This window comes from Molothrus aeneus, chromosome 9, assembly GCF_037042795.1.
Source record: "Molothrus aeneus isolate 106 chromosome 9, BPBGC_Maene_1.0, whole genome shotgun sequence".
Taxonomy (NCBI): Eukaryota; Metazoa; Chordata; class Aves; order Passeriformes; family Icteridae; genus Molothrus; species Molothrus aeneus.
Window position 1 is genome coordinate 28,476,566 of NC_089654.1, and position 17,962 is coordinate 28,494,527.

The window sequence follows — 17,962 nt, forward strand, 5'->3', positions numbered from 1 at the left end:
ATTTGCCAGGGAGGAGGTAGACTTCCTACTTTGCTGTTTCCTCTCATGGCATCAATAAAAAGATCTTTGGTGGGAGAGGAATCACATCCTGCAGATGGGACACCGGGAGGGCAGCCAGTGCTGGGACAGGTGAGAAGTTTCTTGCCACAACCGTGGTGTCCCCCAGGCTGTGTTTTCCACGCCAGTTTTCTGGTGCTGGGATTGTAGGAGCTCCCATTTCCATTTTCTTGCCTTACCAGCAGTTTTGAGGAAGCAAAAGCGAAGCCAAGGAGGACAGGGAGTTCAGCAAAGAAGGGCAAGGAGAGGAGGGTGCCGAATTGAGCTGTGCCAACCCTGCTGCAAAGGGCTTGCTGGGAGGAGACCTGGGCACGGCCTGCTGACAAAGGAGCTCCCAAACAAACAATCTGGCTCCACCTGGGGCGAGGGATTAGAAAAGCTCGGCACAACCCTCGGATTCCTCCCAGCAAACCGACTGTGGCTGGAGGCAGGGATTAAAGCCCGTGCTCAGGAATGTGGCTCCTTCCCGCTGCGGAGTCCAAGTTGGCACCGCATCCCCACTCAAGACTCGGCTTACATAATGCAGCTTATGAAAGCAAAATAGCACGGCCATGCCAGCCTGTGGGCAGGCCAGGATGGGAGCAAAGAAAGGGAAAGAAAGGCGTTTTTTGGCTGAGGTGAAGCCTGGCTGCCCCCCCTGCAGTGCAGTGTCACTGGGGAGGGAGAGGAAGGGAGCAGGGAGGGAGATGGACCCAGTTCTGCTGCAGTGAGGGAGAAGGACCCAGTTCAGTTCTCCTGCAGTGAGGGAGAAGGACCCAGTTCCCCTGCAATGAGGGAGAAGGGCCAAGTTCAGTTCTCCTGCAGTGAGGGAGAAGGACCCAGTTCCCCTGCACTGAGGGAGAAGGGCCCAGTTCAGTTCTCCTGCAATGAAGGAGAAGGACCCAGTTCAGTTCTCCTGCACTGAGGGAGAAGGGCCCAGTTCAGTTCTCCTGCACTGAGGGAGAAGGGCCCAGTTCAATTCTCCAGCAATGAGGGAGAAGGACCCAGTTCAGCTCTCCTGCAATGAGGGAGAAGGGCCCAGTTCTGCTGCAGTGAGGGAGAAGGGCCCAGTTCAGTTCTGCTGCAGTGAGGGAGAAGGGCCCAGTTCAGCTCTCCTGCAATGAGGGAGAAGGACCCAGTTCAGTTCTCCTGCAGTGAGGGAGAAGGACCCAGTTCAGTTCTCCTGCACTGAGGGAGAAGGACCCAGTTCCCCTACAATGAGGGAGAAGGGCCCAGTTCAGCTCTCCTGCAATGAGGGAGAAGGACCCAGTTCAGTTCTCCTGCAATGAGGGAGAAGGGCCCAGTTCAGTTCTCCTGCAATGAAGGAGAAGGACCCAGTTCAGTTCTGCTGCAGTGAGGGAGAAGGGCCCAGTTCAGTTCTCCTGCAATGAAGGAGAAGGACCCAGTTCAGTTCTGCTGCAGTGAGGGAGAAGGGCCCAGTTCAGTTCTGCTGCACTGAGGGAGAAGGGCCCAGTTCAGTTCTCCTGCAATGAGGGAGAAGGACCCAGTTCCCCTGCAATGAGGGAGAAGGACCCAGTTCAGTTCTGCTGCAATGAGGGAGAAGGACCCAGTTCAGCTCTCCTGCACTGAGGGAGAAGGGCCCAGTTCAGCTCTCCTGCAGTGAGGGAGAAGGACCCAGTTCAGCTCTCCTGCACTGAGGGAGAAGGACCCAGTTCAGCTGTCCTGCAATGAGGGAGAAGGACCCAGTTCCCCTGCAATGAGGGAGAAGGACCCAGTTCAGTTCTCCTGCAATGAGGGAGAAGGGCCCAGTTCTGCTGCAGTGAGGGAGAAGGGCCCAGTTCAGTTCTGCTGCAATGAGGGAGAAGGGCCCAGTTCAGCTCTCCTGCAATGAGGGAGAAGGGCCCAGTTCCCCTGCAATGAGGGAGAAGGGCCCAGTTCAGTTTTCCTGCAATGAGGGAGAAGGGCCCAGTTCAGCTCTCCTGCACTGAGGGAGAAGGGCCCAGTTCAGCTCTCCTGCACTGAGGGAGAAGGGCCCAGTTCAGCTCTCCTGCAATGAGGGAGAAGGGTCCAGTTCAGCTCTCCTGCACTGAGGGAGAAGGGCCCAGTTCAGCTCTCCTGCAATGAGGGAGAAGGACCCAGTTCAGCTCTCCTGCACTGAGGGAGAAGGGCCCAGTTCCCCTGCAATGAGGGAGAAGGGCCCAGTTCAGTTCTGCTGCACTGAGGGAGAAGGGCCCAGTTCTGCTGCACTGAGGGAGAAGGACCCAGTTCAGTTCTGCTGCAGTGAGGGAGAAGGGCCCAGTTCAGTTCTGCTGCAGTGAGGGAGAAGGGCCCAGTTCAGTTCTGCTGCACTGAGGGAGAAGGGCCCAGTTCTGCAAGGCTGGGAAGAGCTGCAGTCCTGCTGCTCAGTCTGGAGCCACAGAATGTGGATTGTGAGAAATAGCTGCTCACTTTTCATAGTTTAGAAAGGTTTATTAAACCTTATCAAAAATACAACAGAAAACTGAATAAAGAAAAAAGGTTATGGTGCTGGGAGCAAAAGATTTTCCCTGCCATGTGGGGAAGGAGAGGAAGGGAGCAGTGAGGTCAAAGGGCCCAGTTCTCCTGCAGTGAGGTCAAAGGGCCCAGTTCTGCTGCAGTGAGGGAGAAAGGCTCGGTTCTCCAACACTGAGGGAGAAGGGCCCAGTTCTCCTGCAAGGCTGGGAAGAGCTGCAGTCCTGGTGCTCAGTATGGAGTCACAGAATGTGGATTTTGCTCCCCACTTTGCCTCTCTCACCCTGGGTTTCTCCTCAGTCAGGCAAGCTCATGTTGAGGTCCACCACTGCAGGTTTTGGGGGGCTAATGTGCAAGAAGCACCCAGCCCCAAATTCCATTCCTTCTGAGCACTGACACCTCCAGAGGCAGCTCAGAGGTGCTCTAACCCACATCATCTCCCACTGGGAATGGAGCCCCTGGAGATGATGCTTCAGTGTGGAGAGCAGTGGAATTGTGTCTCTCTGGAATTCTTCTCCAAACGTTCCCACCAGAGATCAGTGCACAAAAAGGAGGAACAGTCCCCAAACACCCAGCTCAGGGTAGAGTCACGAGGCTCAGACTGAGATCACAACTCATGAGCCAGGCAATTCACAAGTGACATCTTTAGTCATCCCTCAGTGACTGATAGCCCCCACAACCTGCATGGCCTCGGGAAAAGCTGATCCTACCAATGGCCTGGCCCCTTTGTCAGCAAGCAAAGAGTCAGGGTTCAATTTACATCCACACCAGACGTGTTGAAACGGAAAATAGGTCATCAGTCCCAGCTGGAGAGCCTGGAGAAGCACTCGTGGGTGGAGGACCCACTCAGGAGGCAGCCCAGGTCTGACTCTGCAGCCAGCTGGCTGGGGAAGCCAGGCAGGCCTGAGGAGATCTTCCCTTTCAAGAGCTCCCACTTGTTCCCTAAGCAGCTGTCCTCAGTTTAATCAGTAACTGAACAACTGGGATGAGATGCTGCCTCAGCTGGAGCTGGGTTATGGATTTGTGTGATGGCAGGAGTCCCCTCCCAGCTCTGCCAGCTCACACAAGGGATCACACAAGAAATTATCACACCTGACCTTTCTCCAGCGCCCTTCTAGAACATGCCCTGGCCTTAGAGGACACAGAGAACCTCCAACCTCTTCTCCTAAGTGGAAAGCTCATCACTTTATCAGCTGATGAACTGCAAGTGTAGATCTCAGCTGGGCCCCACAGCAGAGGAGCTGCTGGAGCTCCAAAGGGCTTTTCAAGAGAACAAAGCTGCTGTGATAACAGCAGCTTCAAGCCCAAACAGAGGCTCTTGCAGAGCAAATCACCCTCTCAGCAGTCTGTGCCTAGGGGCAGAAGGAGATGCAGGACACTCCCAGCATCAGCACCCCAGGAAGAGGGGAAAACACAGATTGGAGAAATAAAAACACTTTCACCCAGCAACTTCTCCCTCCCTGGCTCTCTTCTCCCCCAGGTAAGGGCATCCAAATGTCAGCTCAGCAAATCCTGGCCCAGCTAAGGCTGGCTGATTCCTCCTCCTCCTCCTCCTCCTCCAGATGTATTGAGCCAGAGGCTGTGCCAGCCTGTGAAGGCTGACCTACCAACAAAAGGTAATCAAGGAAGATCAAATAGCACTGGAAAAACTCCCACAAAATGGTAAGGGAAGAGAGATGGGGATACTGGAGCAGCATCAGTGAGAGTGGGAAAGGGCAAGAGAAATCCAAACAGCCACACCTGATGCAGCAGGCTCTGCAAAAAGGGAAAATCCCTTGTGTCCAGGCAATAACTGGGCTGGCACAGCCTGGCACAAAAAGATGCTTCAAGTGTGATCTTGATTAGCTCATGTGCTCCAGGCTGTGTTTGAAGGGAGCTGTGGCTAATCTTTTGATTGCCTTAAAATCCAGCTGTGGGGGAAAGCCTGGCATGTGATCAGATATATTAATGGGTTAGGGGCAGCCTTGTCTCCTAAGCTGGTATTTGATTAAAAGGGAGCACAACCAACAGGCACTTCAAAAAGCTGCTGCTATTTTTGGCTGCTTCATTTGGAGCAGTTCCTGATGCTTGGATGTGCCCAGCAAACCCTTTGGGACCGATCCTTGCTATATCATTATTCACATTTTAAGGATGTGTGAGTACAGAGAAAAGAGATTCACTTCCTCCTGAGAGGCTCAGATCAAAAGTCAAAATGTTTTCTATGAATGCATAAGACATAAATTCAGCTTCTGAGGGTTTCAGTCTCAATTTGTAAGAGCCCCGTGGCCTTAAGAGGAGGCCTCCCTACTGACAGAGCTGGGAAATGGTGTTTAGGTAACTACAAAGCAGATTCAGCAAGCAGGCTTTAGGCAAAAAAAGTCAGAAAACAATGTCTAGGGGGAATAAATTATTTTCTTCCCTCCTTCCAATTCATTATAATCTTTTTTCCCCCCCCTATACTTTTAATAATGATCTGAAAAGCCATTTTCCTGCACAATGTTGTTCTGACCTTGTTTTCAGCCGGGTAATTGTGCAGTGAGTGGATAAATGCTTTCTCAGCTGAGAACAAGAGGAACCATTAAGCATCCAGCTCCTGACCTAAATTTACATTCAGGGCAGCTGGAGGAGCAAAGGACTGATGCCTGTTCCCCTTATCAGCCTGAGGGACACCCTGTAGATGGCATCTTCCTCAGGGACACCCCAATGGCACAGGGAGATGCTGTTTGTCCTAAAGCAACCCAAGGAAGATGTCCCTGCCCACGCCAGGGTGTTGGAATGAGGTGATATTCAAGGTCCCTTCCAAACCAAACCTTCCATGATTCCATGGTAAAACACAAAACCTGTTGCCCACCAGCTCCTCCTGCCCAAATCATTCCATGATTTGGGAGCAAAACACAAAACCTGCTGCCCATCAGCTCCTCCTGCCCAAACCATTCCATGGTTCTATGGTAAAACACAAAACCTACTGCCCACCAGCTCCTCCTGCCCAAACCATTCCATGATTCTATGGCAAAACACAAAACCTGCTGCCCATCAGCTCCTCCTGCCTTGCTGATGCTTAGTGGCCAAAACTGAACCAGGTCCCCTTTTCCCAATTTTTTTTATTACCCAGGAGGAAAGGGTGTCTGGAGGGAGATTCAGCTTCAATGATTCACAGTGTTTGGAAGCACAGGATCTTTAAGAACAAAAAACAGAAAACCAAACCGTGTTGTTTCCTTTCTTCTGTGCCAATGCCTTTAGAAAAGTTCTCTTACTTCAGGTGAAATCCACTTCTTTCCTCTGTAACATTTTCTTTGAATGCATCAGAAACAGCAGCTGCCTTGCCCCTGAGCCCAAATCAGAACAAAACTTGAAGATTTCCAGGCTCCTGAGTTACCCCTGGGTTTTGTTTTGGTTGCAGCACCCCAGCTCCCAAGTCCTTGTGGCTGTGTCAGGATGGGAGGAAAGGAAAGGTGTTCACTTTGCCTCTGTTCCTGTCACAGAGGCACAGGGACGGGGTAATTTTGGGACTGTGTTGAGGAAAGTGCTGGCTGCCTCCGATGTTCCCCAAGAGGGAGATGCAGGAAAATACTTGATCCACAAAAAAACATGACTGCAGGAATGGCCTCATCAGCCCAGCAGGAGGCTCAGGTGCAGTTAATCCAGATTTAAAGGTGGGAATGGTTAAAGCATCCTCTCCTGATGGAAGCACCTACTGGGGAGCCAGGGAATGGCACCACGGGCTAAATAAAGGACCACAGGAGCAAAGTGACACATTTCTACTGCCTGGGTTTTTTTCCCAAATGACTGGGTTTATGCCAAAGGAGGATGAGCAGCATTTTCTCACTTCTCTCTCATTTTCTTTCGTAGGGAGAATGGGAAAGGTTCTTTTTCCACAAAGCTCCCTTTTCAATTAAGTTTGCTAGAGTTTTGTTTTCTGTAGGATTTCTCTATCTGTAGAACTTGTGAGGACGAGGAGGCTGAGAAATGCACAAACATCTGTAGCAACCCCATAACCCTCCCTATGGACATTCACAAGCCCAGGCCCTTTCCCATCCCAAAAGAATCCCATGCAAGCCAGAGCTGGACCATCCTTCACCACAGAACCAACCACTGCTGACAAATTCCCATTTTCTGGAGAGCACACATGGATTGAAAGACCCCTGACCCCCCCAAATGAAAAGCCACATCTACCCACTATCAGAGTCAAAATCCTTTCAAATGGTGAAGGCAACACACGTACAAAAAGAGGCTGCAGACGTCAGATTGAAGGTTTTGTTCTTTTTTTCTTTTTTTATTACAAAAAAAAAAAAAAAAAAAAAAAAGAAACCTATTGGGAAGAAGTCCATATGCAACGGAATATAACTGGCACCATCTAAGATACCCAAGTGTAAAATCCCAGAATGTCTGAACCCCCCAGCAGCAGCTGGGAGTGCCAGGGCTGGCTGGGAGGGCCAGGTGGCCTCTCCCTTCCCTTCTCCTAGCCCCCATCATCCTGGCTGGATGGCAGGCAGCCCGAGAGAGCCAGGACACAACAGTGGCATCAACGGTCTCTGTAAAACCATTCAGTCAGAGAAACTAAGAACATTAATTATGAAAACAAAATCTAAAACTTCTCTTTTTTTTCTTTTTTTTTTTTTTTGTTTTGTTTTAACCTTTATCCAAAGCCCTGCTTTAGTGACGTGCTAGCCCTGCTGGACAGGTGACACAGCCACAGCTCTGTCCAGAACGCTGTTGACCAGTCAACTCTTGGTTCAGGACACCTTCCTCCCACTCCGAGCGTGTCACGGCCACCTGAATTACAGTAACAAATGCTTCTGCAGGCTTCCTGCTCTGGGAACCCCCTCCTGCAAGCTCCACTCCATGCTGGAACAAACCTCATCCCAGTCTCCCTCCGAGCTCACCCTCAGTCCCACCTGCATCCGACTGCATCCGCAAGAGCTCTGCCTGCTCTGGCTGGATGAGGCGTTGGAACATCATCTCTTCCAAGGAAAAAACACTTTCATATATAATTTTTTTTTTTTTGCTGTTTTTATATTTAAATAGAAAAATACTACTTCACTCTGTGTTATGAGCCAGAGATGGGTTGACTTCCAGTGACAGAACCAAGAGTTCTCCTCAATGCCAGAAGATTCCCAGAAACCTCAGAGTGGCCGGAGGGCGACGATGTCCCTGTCACGTCCCCAAATAAATAGAAGCACATGCACAGCTCCCGTCACCACAGCTCCCATCTTCCCTTCTCCAAAGAGAGGCACCAACCTCAGACAGCCATCAGTCAGCAGTGGGGCTGGCCCCCCAAATCTGGCTCTGTTTTAAGCTTTCTCCTCTCCTACATGCTTTCTGCATGTGCAGTCTGTCCCTGGAAGCCACAGGATCCCATCGGATGTACACATGAATTAGACAAAAAAAAAATAAAACAGTGGTTAAAAGTTCTCTAACACCCCGTCCTCCTCTCGTCTTCTGAAGAGTCAACGACAAACAGACACGGATAAAACTAAACCTGCCCTCCTCCCCCACCTCAAGACAACAAGAGTTACTGAGACAGGAAACATGTTATCTTGTACCCTCGGGATTACAGCTAGAAGGGAACTTTCGGGGCGCGGGGAGCGCGGGTGGGGGGGAGGCGGCGGCGGCAGCCGCGGGGCGCAGTCTGCTCAGTTCTTGTACTCAAAAGGCTCGTCCCCGGTTTCGTTGAGGAGACACGTGCGGACCAGCGCCTCTGTCACGGCGTAGGGGTCGCAGTTGGCCGAGGGCCGGCGGTCCTCGAAGTAGCCCTTCTTCTCATGGCCCACGTTGCGCGGGATGCGGATGCTGGCGCCGCGGTTGGCCACGCCGGCAGAGAACTCGTTGATGTTGGAGGTCTCGTGGAAGCCCGTCAGGCGCCGGGCATTGTCCAGCCCCCCCTTGGGGTCGTAGGCGCGGATGTGGTACTGGTGGCGCTTGCTCAGCTTCTCGATGGCCTCCTCGATGTGCCTGCAGAGGGAGGGAGGGAGGGAGGGAGGGACAGGGGTGGCACAGTGAGGGATGGGATGAGCTGAACGCCTCTGGAGCTGAATGCCTCTGGACTGTCGTGTCAAAGTGACAGCGAGATTAATCAGAGTCCCCAAGGCACTTTGTGATAACGCCTTGTGCCCCACAGCCCACTTGGCTGTTCATCCCAAGAGAAACAGGGGTTTCTCTTCTCTCCTGCTGCTGACCCAGAAAAGTCCTCGTGGCCAAATCCCACAGGCTCCCAGAGAGTGTCATCTGTGAGACACCACCAATTAAACCTCCCACTTCCCACTTAGACAGGAGAGATCGCAACACTGGTGTTTCTGTTCATGAAGCTCACAGAGTCCTGTTATCTCAGGGCAGCACTAAGATTATGACAAAAAAACAGAACTCCAGAGCTGCCAGGATGGATCCCTCCACGCAGCTCCAGTGACACAGTGTCCCTGACTGCACAGCAGTCATGTGCAGGAACTCACAGTTTGCATTTTTAGGATGTTCATCTCTTAAGAAAACATGGCAGCCTTGCCCAGATGAAGCAAATGGTCTTTCTCTTTCATCATGGCTATAAAAATATAATTTAAAAAGCCCTGTGCTGAGTTGGTTTGTTTGTTTGTTCCCAGCACTGGGAGGTCAGGAGCTGGACAGGCTGTTAGAGATAGCTGCATCCTGTACTGGTGGAGCTGTACTGCTGGCTGAATTGCCCACCAAGCATCAAGACAAGAATGTGTCATTATAAAAAAAAAATACATACTAAGAAAAAAAAGAAACCACAAAACCAAAACAACCAAAAAAAACCTATCCAGAAGACTCAGATGTCACACCAAGCACCAAAATCATCCAATATCCTGCTGCCTAGTAAACAACCCAAACACTTACTTGAGACCTCCTTCTTCCCTCATGCTCTTGGTGCTGAAGTTGGTGTGGCAGCCAGCACCGTTCCAGTTCCCAGGGATGGGTTTGGGATCGAAGGACACCACGACCCCGAAGTCCTCGCACACCCGGTGCAGGATGAAGCGCGCGATCCAGAGGTGATCGCCCATCTCAATCCCCTCGCATGGTCCCACCTGGAACTCCCACTGCAAGGAGGAGGTGTCAGGGGCTCAGCGGGGTGGAGACAGGCACCTCCCACCCCCTGATGCTGGACACAGCCACACAGCTCAGAGCAGGCACACACAGCTCCCCCTGCCTGGGGTTTTTCCATGCTACTCTCTCACTCCATGAAGCATCTTAGAACGATTTACCTGGGCTGGCATCACTTCTGCATTGGTTCCTCCGATTTTCACGCCGGCATAAAGGCACGCTCGGTAGTGGGCCTCCACAATGTCCCTGCCATAGGCTTTGTCTGCCCCCACACCACAGTAATACGGACCTGCAACAGCACAGGGCAACATCAGCCTCCACAGGGAAAAACCCTGACATCCAGTGAACACCCAGCACGCACAGAGAACTCTTCACAAGCCCCAAGGTGTGTTTTTCATGGAAGAACTGGCAGGGTAGAATACTGACGGAGAGCAAGTTCGCCCCGAGTTTAAGTCTGCTCCTGAGTTTAAGTCCCCTGCAGACCAACAAACCCAGCAGCAAATTTGGATGTGGCCAATCCACACCTCAGCCTTTCTGTGACAAACTTAATCTCATGGTAGTTTTGCCAATATTCCACTTTCTACCATCCACCTTCGGTTCTAGGAACACCTTGGAGCCCTCAACTCGTCTGAAGCTGTGCCACACAGATTTCAGTTCAAACACTCCTGACTTGCTCCAGGCTCCCAAAAGATTACCTTGGGGTCCAGGGAAGCCATTGGAAGGCCAGCCAAATGGATGTCCGTCTGTCCCCAAGAGAGTGTACTCCTGCTCCATCCCAAACCAGGGGTGCTGGTTGGACACCATGTCCATAATCCTCCTGCAGGTGTGCCGGAGATTTGACTCTGGAATGGAAAATCGACACGAGGCTCACGAGTGATGCCACCTCCACTCCCCATTTCCACTTATTTCACACTTTGAGTCCCAGCAGCGTTGAAGAATCCCAAGCCCAGCCCTTTAGTCCATCACCAGCGCTTCGTTTGCCCTCTACTTTCACGTTATTTCTGTGTCACGCACAGACAGCATTGGGCAGGGTTCCCATTCCCCTTCCCAGGAACACCACCTCCACCAGGAGAAGGGAAGGAGGGAGAAGGTCCATTCAGTCACCTGCAGACTGGCGGTTGTACTTGAAGACCTCACAGAGAACGAGTTTATTGGGGTCCTTGCGGAAAGGGTCCCGAAACATGGCAGCAGGTCGCAGGTACATGTCACTGTTGGAGCCTTCAGACTGGTAGGTGCTGGAGCCATCGAAATTCCACTCAGGGAGATCTGGAGCAAAGAGAGGAACCAGCCACAGTGACCCATGGGCTCCCTGCTGCCCACCAGGAAGATAGAGGTGAAGATGCTCATAGAGAATAGGTTTAGTCCCAGCTCAGCTGATTTTGTTCCAAGTGGGGGAAGCAAAAAAAAAAAACCCAACAAACCCAAAACAAGCAAAAATTGACAGGAGTGCAAGTCCGCAGCCACCCTGGAAAATAACAAGTTGCTGGGCTGCTGGCCAAGCCTGAGTGAACAGAGTAGCGCTGAGGACATTTCCCATGTCACAACAACCACAGGGATGAGCAAAGCACCTGGTCCCCTCAGCTGGGAGAGGGCAGACCACGAACCACCTTCCAGCTGTGGGAATGAGGGGAGCCATGGAATACCCTCAATCAAGCTACAAGGCCTTAAGAAGGTGGGAAGGCAAATCATAGAGAGATGGAATCTCACATGGAAGGGGAGTATGGCCCCTTGCCCACCCCTCCATCCTGAGCACTGCCCTCCAGGTCAAAGCCCACCGGACAATGTTATCTCCTCCATATCCCAGGGAGAAAGAGGGAGGATGGGAAGCACAAAGATTTCCAAGGAGCTGTGCCAACCACTCCCTCAGAGGGAAAAGGGGAAAGGAGAGAGGGGAAAAGAAAAAAAAAAAAAAAGAAAAAAAAAAGGAAAGAAAAAAGATAATTCTGCTCAGTCACACACAGTATTTTCATTTCATAACTGTCTCCAGCCAGCTCCATGGCAACCTGGGGAAAATCCTAATGCTATTATTGTGTAAGCTGGGACTGTTTGTTCTGAGGGACACAAGCTCTTAATTACACCGGATAGCTCCATTCTTTCCCCTGCACTTTCTTTTGCCAAACTACTTCCGGCCAAAACGAGTACTCAAGAGTCAATGGGCAGCCAAGCCCCTGCCAACAGCCCCCAGCCCCTGCCAGCAGCCCCTCCACGGCAGAGACAGCACCAAGGACGGGCTCCCAGCCCCAGGCATCTCCCTGAAACTCCACATCTGGAGAGATGGGAACATCCCCCTGAGGTATATGGGGAAAGAGGTAACTGGAAGGGCACGAGGTGGAATGTCCTCCCTAAAAACCATCCTTCTGCCACGGGAAGAGAGAAATGGCATCCTTCCTCCACCCAGTGAGGGGCTACGAGTGCTGCACCTGCCCTCTCACCTTCCAGGCTCTTGGGTTCGTGGTCCAGCGTGCGGGTTTTGCAGCGGAGGTGCTCCCCCGTGCCGTCGATCCAGATGTACATGGCCTGCACCTTCTCCCCCTGCGGCAGCTTCATGTACATGTGCTTGATGGCTTTGCTCAGGTGGGAGCTCGCTGAGGTGGCCATGGCTGCAGTCCTGACGAGGGGGTTCCTGCAGGGGGGAGTCACAAACAGCCCCAGCTGTGAGCCCTTTCCTGCGTGCCCACATTTTTCCGCAGCCCCCCTTCCCCACCCAAGGCCAGGGAGGAGCAGGAGACAGCTCGGCCACAGGGCTGGCTGCCATCTCCAGCGGTTCCCTGTCATTCCTCAGGGAGAACACACAGCAGCTCAGGCTAGCCCTGCTCCAGAAACCCTTCAAAACACCAAACTGCTGCTAATAAACCAGAGCAACAGACTTCCAAAGGGCTCCTTAGCCCCACATGAACTTTTCACCTCTACACTCTGCTCAAGAGCAAGGCTAATGCAAGGAAAGCTTAGCTGGGGCTTTCTTAATAAATCTGCATCATCGAGGAGGGCTTTTCTGCCCCAGCTGCCTTCTCAGCCCAGCTGAGGTTATCCAAGCCCGGTGCCAGGGCAGCAGGAAAAGCAACAGGCAGCACACAGGAGCCCTGAGCACCCCAGGCAGCAGTGGGGAGCGGGATGGGCCGGGGTGGCTCTAGAACCGGTGCGTGGGAGCTGCAGCATCCCCAGAGCCCTGCGGGCCGGGCTCTATCGCCAGCCAGCCCACTCGTGTCCGACCCACAGCACCGGCTGATTTCCAGGGAGCTTGGGAATGCCGGCACTTTGGGAATGCGGACTGACTGGGGAAGTCGCTCCAACATCCCTGCGGGATGAGCCGTCCCCAGCCCACCCCGCCGCGGCTCCCCCTGCCCCGCTGCCCTGTCAGAGGCATCTCCCACGCGTGCCTCCCCAGGCAGCCTCGTGGGGGTAAAAAAAAACCCACAAAAGCTGCAAAGGGAATGTTTTCAATAGCAAACTCAAGCTGCCTCTTCCTCAGCCCCCCCCCCCCGCCCCATCCTCCCCTTCCCCCAAAGGAGGAATTTTCCCTTGGAAGATCTCTCCGGGGCTGCCTCCCCGGCCCTGCCGAGCCCGGGGGGCTGCGGCGGGTGGCGGGCAGCGGTGTCCCCGTGTCCCCCCGGGCCGGTACCTGCGCTCGGCGGCGGCTGCGGGCGGGCGCGGGGCTCCCACGCTCGGCTCCCGGGGCCGCGCCCGCCGCCCCTTTATGGCGGAGCAGCGCCGGCCCCGCCGCACGGATTGGGCAGCGCGGCGGGACGGGAGGGACACGGCAGGGGGGACAGGGCCACCACCCCGCCTCCCTCCTCCTCCTCCTCCTTCGGCCGCTCCAGCCCGGCCGCCCCCGGCAAAGGGGCACTCGGGTGGGTGCGGAAAAGTGAGGGAAAAGAGGGCAGAGAGCGGAGAGATTGGGTGGGTTTGGGGTGTTTTTAACAGCGCTGCCGACTGGAAAAACAACCTCTCGTCCCTGGGCGGGCGGGAGCGGATCCAAGGCTTTCGGCAGCGTTTACATTAGGCTGCCTTGGCAGAGCTGGCAGGGATGGAAACCGGCCGCCCCGGAAAAACAGGGAGAGAGGGAGGCATGGAGCTCCACCGAGCCCCTCTGGCTTGGTGCCCGCTCTTGGGAGAGGGACAAAAGCCTCGGTGCCCCCCTTGTCCTCCTTGGAGCGGGTCACAGCCTCCAGCAGCTGGATCTGTAGAGCCTCGCTGCAAGGATCACTCGAGGGGGGAGAAATCCCCCAGCCCCACCATGGGAGCACCCAGCAAACCGCAGGCAGTGCCCAGTGTTTTTCCACAGTGTCCGGGTCTCCACCCCACAGGGTCGCTTGTCCCATCTCCTGCAGCTCCAGGAGACGGAACAAGAGACTCGTGCAAGTCCCATCCCGGATCCAAGGGGCGGGAGAGCCATGCCAGCAGGAGCAGACGGAACTGGCAGCCGTGTGTGCACACACCAGGGCACACGCATGTCCCAGGGCCAGCACACGCCACCCACACGCCTGCCACGGAGCCACAGGATCCTGCTGTGCCCCGTGCCAGCCTCAGGAGGTGGCACCAGAGCTGCCATTCCTCGAGAAGCTGGAGCCTCCCAGCCGTCCCAGCCACACTGCCTCGGACACGGCCACTGTGCAGCCAGAATCCAGAGGGAAAGTGGCCAGGGAAGAGCCGGATCGTCAGGAGGGAGGAGGTGGAAGTGCTGGCCAAAACCACACTTTGATTTATCACCCATCTCAAGAGCCAGATCCCCACCCTCCCTGCGGGGACAACTTGGCTCAGTCCTCACCAGCACCTTGGAGCAGCCACGGGTGTGTGGCAATCCCCCGAGGCTGTCCAGAGCGAGGTGAAATTCGGGTGCTTTTCTCCTCCTGGAATTGCTTGGGCAAGGCAGAGCCACCGAGCATTGCAACAGCCTGCCCCGAGCGCCCCAGAAAGCGCCTCCTGCCAGCACCAGCCCTGCTCCTGCACCCTGAGCACAGAGAAATGGCTCCAACACGCAAACAAACCAACGAACGTGGTGTTTTACCCTGGGAAATGAGCTCAGCAACTCACGTTCAGCCCAAGTTCAGCTGTGGTCACCCAAATCTAACAGCTCAGCTGGAGTAAAAGGAAGCAGAGCAGGAGCAGGAGCCCAAAATAGCTCCCATAAAGGGGAGCTGTCAAGCCACAGGCAACGTAAAGCAGTGTCCAGCCCTCTTCCCTAGGTCTGTGGAGGGTTTCTTTAATCTGAAAGCTCTGACAGCTCCAAATTCTTGGAATTGCTACCTGCACATTTCCCAGTAACTCTGTCCACCTTTGCCTTCGAACACACCCAGATGTTTACAAGAGGAGGCCCCTGAGCAGTGGGGTGACCCCCGTGCCCCGCAAGCCTCGGGGCTGGGCAGCTCCAGCCAACCCTGAAGGCAAGGGGGGAGCGAAGGCAGCTGGACAATGTAAACATCATCTCTCCATCCCAAAAATCCACACCGAGCAGCAAACCCCAGCCTGGCGGAGACCCCCAGGCTGGGCAGGGCTGTGGTGGCGGGGGTGGCAGGATGGAGCTGCCAGCCCCGGAGGGTTTGCTGGCTGGCTCATGGCCAAGCTCCTGTGCTCGCCCTACGAGCCGGAGAGAAGCGGCAGCCGCGGACCCAGCGCCCTCTCCCGGGAAGCGTTCCCGGGCCTCCTCGCTGGGCTCACCCAGCTTGTTTACCGCCTGCCTTCCTTCCCCTCCCCTTCCAGCCTGGCCTTTTTTTTTTAATTTATTTTTTAAATTATTTTTTAATTATTGTAAATTTTTTAAATTATTGTAAAATTTTTAAAATTTAATTTAGTTACTTTTAATTTTTTTTTAATTTCTTAATTTTTTTTAAAGCCTGCTCGGGCTGTGCTTTTTAAAATTTATTTTAGTTAATTTTTTTCTTATTTTTTCTCTTTTAAATTTTTTTAAATTATTTTTTGGGAAAGCCTGCTTGGGCTGTGCTTTGGTCCAGCTGCGTGCTCCAGTGACCCCCGGTGTTGCTGAATAATTTTAAAATTTTTTTTTTTGCTCAGGCTGTACTTTTTAAAATTTAATTGGCCCAGCTCTGTGCTCCAGTGACCCTCGGTGTTGCTAAATAATTTTTAAATTATTTTTTGGGGAAAGCCTGCTCAGGCTGTGCTTTTTAAAAAATTAATTTAGTTTCTTCTTTATTAAATTTTTTTAATTATTTTTTTGGGAAAAGCCTGCTCGGGCTGTGCTTTGGCCCAGCTGTGTGCTCCAGTGACCCCCGGTGTCTCTAAATACTTCTTAAATTTTTTGGGGGGAAAGCCTGCTCAAGCTGTGCTTTTTAAATATTTAATTTAGCTTCTTTTTTTAAAAAAAAATTAAATTATTTTTTTGGGAAAGCCTGCTCGGGCTGTGCTTTGGCCCAGCTGCATGCCCGAGTGACCCCCAGTGTCACCAGCAAAACCCTCCTGGGGGGCAGCTGGGGAGGGCTCAGTGCCAACGGTGACACCACCCAGGAGTGGATTGAAATCCACCTTCAAAGGGCCACAGGCACAGCCAGAGAGTGAGACAATGTCCCCTTCCAGGGGTGAGTCCCAACTGGCTCAGGTTTTTCCTTCTTCCTGCTGTTAAGTCGTGGGAACACCTTTATTGCCTTTATTGGCCTTTATTGGCCTGGCCCGGCGCTTCCCGCCAGCACAGTTTGATATCCTGAGACAAGTGCCAAGGTTGGGAAGTGGCTGCTGAGTTAGGAGGGTTGGGCAGGCTGGACTTTGCAGCCTCCTGCCTCCTCAGGGACAGGGCACAGCTGTGTCCCTGTGCTCTCCAGGGAAGCTGTGGGGAGCAGGATGAGTTTCTCCCAGCTAGCATGAGGAATTCCTCCCCTTTTCCAGCTCCAGCCAGCAGCTGGGCAGTAAAGGATCAAGGCTTCCCTCTGCACTGTGCCTTGCTGGGGCTGCTGTGAGCCATCCCTTGTCTGTCTGTCCCCCTCCCTCGCTGTCTTCCATTTGGGAATGCCTTAAAATGCAGAAATGTCACACTATTGGGGGGGTAGGGGGGTGGGTGGGAAGAGGAGGGTGGCAACTTGAGGGCTAAATAGATAGGATATGAAATTTCCATGTGGCTGATGGCTTTTGGGGACTTTGCCAGCACTGTGATCCTCAGCCCAGACCCAGGGATCTCAAGCCCAACAGATTGCAGACCCAGACTGCTAAGCCCAGGTACCCACTGGTCTTTCACCAGCACTAAAGAAAAATTCTGAATTAGAAAGGAATGTTGTTATTTTGGGGTTTTCTTCCCCAACAGAGATGTCACACAGGGAGGAGGAATTGCCCATTTTGTTGCGATCCCAGGTCCCAGGAGAAGGCTGAACACACCCAAAATGCCCCAGCCTCCAGCAGTGGCACAGCTGGGAGGGAGGAGGGATGGGCACCATGGAATCCCAGAATGCTTTGGTTTGGTTTGGAGGGGACCTGAAGGTCATCAAGTCCAACCCCGTGCAATGAGCAGGAACATCTTCAGCATCTCTCCTCTCCCCATGCTCAACAGTCAAGATACTCCTAAACTGAGCTAAATAAGGTGGCTGTGCTCAGGTGGGGCTGGGCTCTTTCTCCAGGCAGCACTGACAGAACCAGAGCACACAGCCTCAAGCTGCACCAAGGGAAATACAGGTTGGATATCAGGATAAAGTTTTTTACAGAAAGAGTGATAAAGTTCTGGAATGGCTGCCCAGGGAGGTGGTGGAGTCCCCATCCCTGGGTGTGTTTAACAAAGCCTGGATGTGGCACTGGGTGCCAGGGTTGAGTTGAGGTGTTGGGGCTGGGTTGGACTTGATGATCTTGAAGGTCTCTTCCAACCTGGTCATTCTGTGATTCTGTAACTTTCAGATGCATCCAGGGAAGTGCTTTGTGCTGGGAGGCCCTACATGAGCAACTGAACTGCACCCAAGTGACCTCAGCCGCGGGCTGCCTGTCCTGATATTGCATCACCTCCACCCCTGCCCACCCCTGGGCACAGCTGCCTCTGCCTGGACTCATGCCAGCAGCTCCTGGTGGCCTCCTGAGGTGCTCCCAGCCTGGCACACCTGGACATGCAGCACGTTTCATCCAGGGCTGGAAAATCCAAGCCAACACCCGAGCCAGCGCTTAGCTCAGAAGTGACCGAGCCCCCGTGGGGTGTGGGGGACGAGGGCCCTGGGGGCACTGACCTTGTGCAAGCAGCAGTGGCTGAGCAGTGTCCCCCGGAGCGCTGCAGGACGCTGACGAAACCCCCCAGGGCAGGCAGGCAGCAGCTGCTGGCCCTGGCTGTGAGCAAACATTGCACGCTCCGCAGCAGCCCCATGCTCCCTTTGAAGATGCTGCCAGGGTCAAGGGTGGCCGTGGGCTGGTGGCCAGAGGGCTTTCAGCCTTTCCAGAGCAGATCACCTGGGCCAGTTTAGGAAAGCAAATTCATCAGTGCAAACTTGCAGAGGCACACTCAGAGTGAAAGAAAAAAACCCTCCCCTCC

General features: G+C 53.5%; 1 protein-coding gene across 2 annotated transcripts; it reads right to left on the minus strand.

Annotated features, from left to right (window-relative positions):
- Positions 1-7,413: 7,413 nt before the first annotated feature.
- On the minus strand, positions 7,414-17,687 carry GLUL (glutamate-ammonia ligase). Of its 2 annotated transcripts, none has more exons than XM_066555368.1 (7): positions 17,664-17,687; positions 11,949-12,139; positions 10,621-10,782; positions 10,212-10,358; positions 9,678-9,805; positions 9,313-9,512; positions 7,414-8,418 (listed from the first exon to the last, which is right to left on the minus strand). In XM_066555368.1, exons 2-7 carry the CDS (start codon positions 12,112-12,114, stop codon positions 8,100-8,102), a joined length of 1,122 nt encoding a protein of 373 aa, XP_066411465.1. In that variant the 5' UTR covers positions 12,115-12,139; positions 17,664-17,687; the 3' UTR covers positions 7,414-8,099. The 2 variants fall into 2 exon arrangements, with proteins under 2 accessions (XP_066411465.1, XP_066411466.1); XM_066555369.1 differs by lacking the exon at positions 17,664-17,687 and adding an exon at positions 13,136-13,233.
- Positions 17,688-17,962: the final 275 nt, after the last annotated feature.

Excerpts from the sequence above, each read along its gene's own strand:
- GLUL (XM_066555368.1), bottom strand. The coding sequence starts at position 12,114 with ATGGCCACCTCAGCGAGCTCCCACCTGAGCAAAGCCATCAAGCACATG. Across the intron at positions 9,806-10,211 it reads TGGCTTCCCTGGACCCCAAG|GTCCGTATTACTGTGGTGTG; the intron begins GTAATCTTTTGG and ends GTGCTGTTGCAG. Across the intron at positions 8,419-9,312 it reads AGGGAAGAAGGAGGTCTCAA|GCACATCGAGGAGGCCATCG; the intron begins GTAAGTGTTTGG and ends CTCCCTCTGCAG.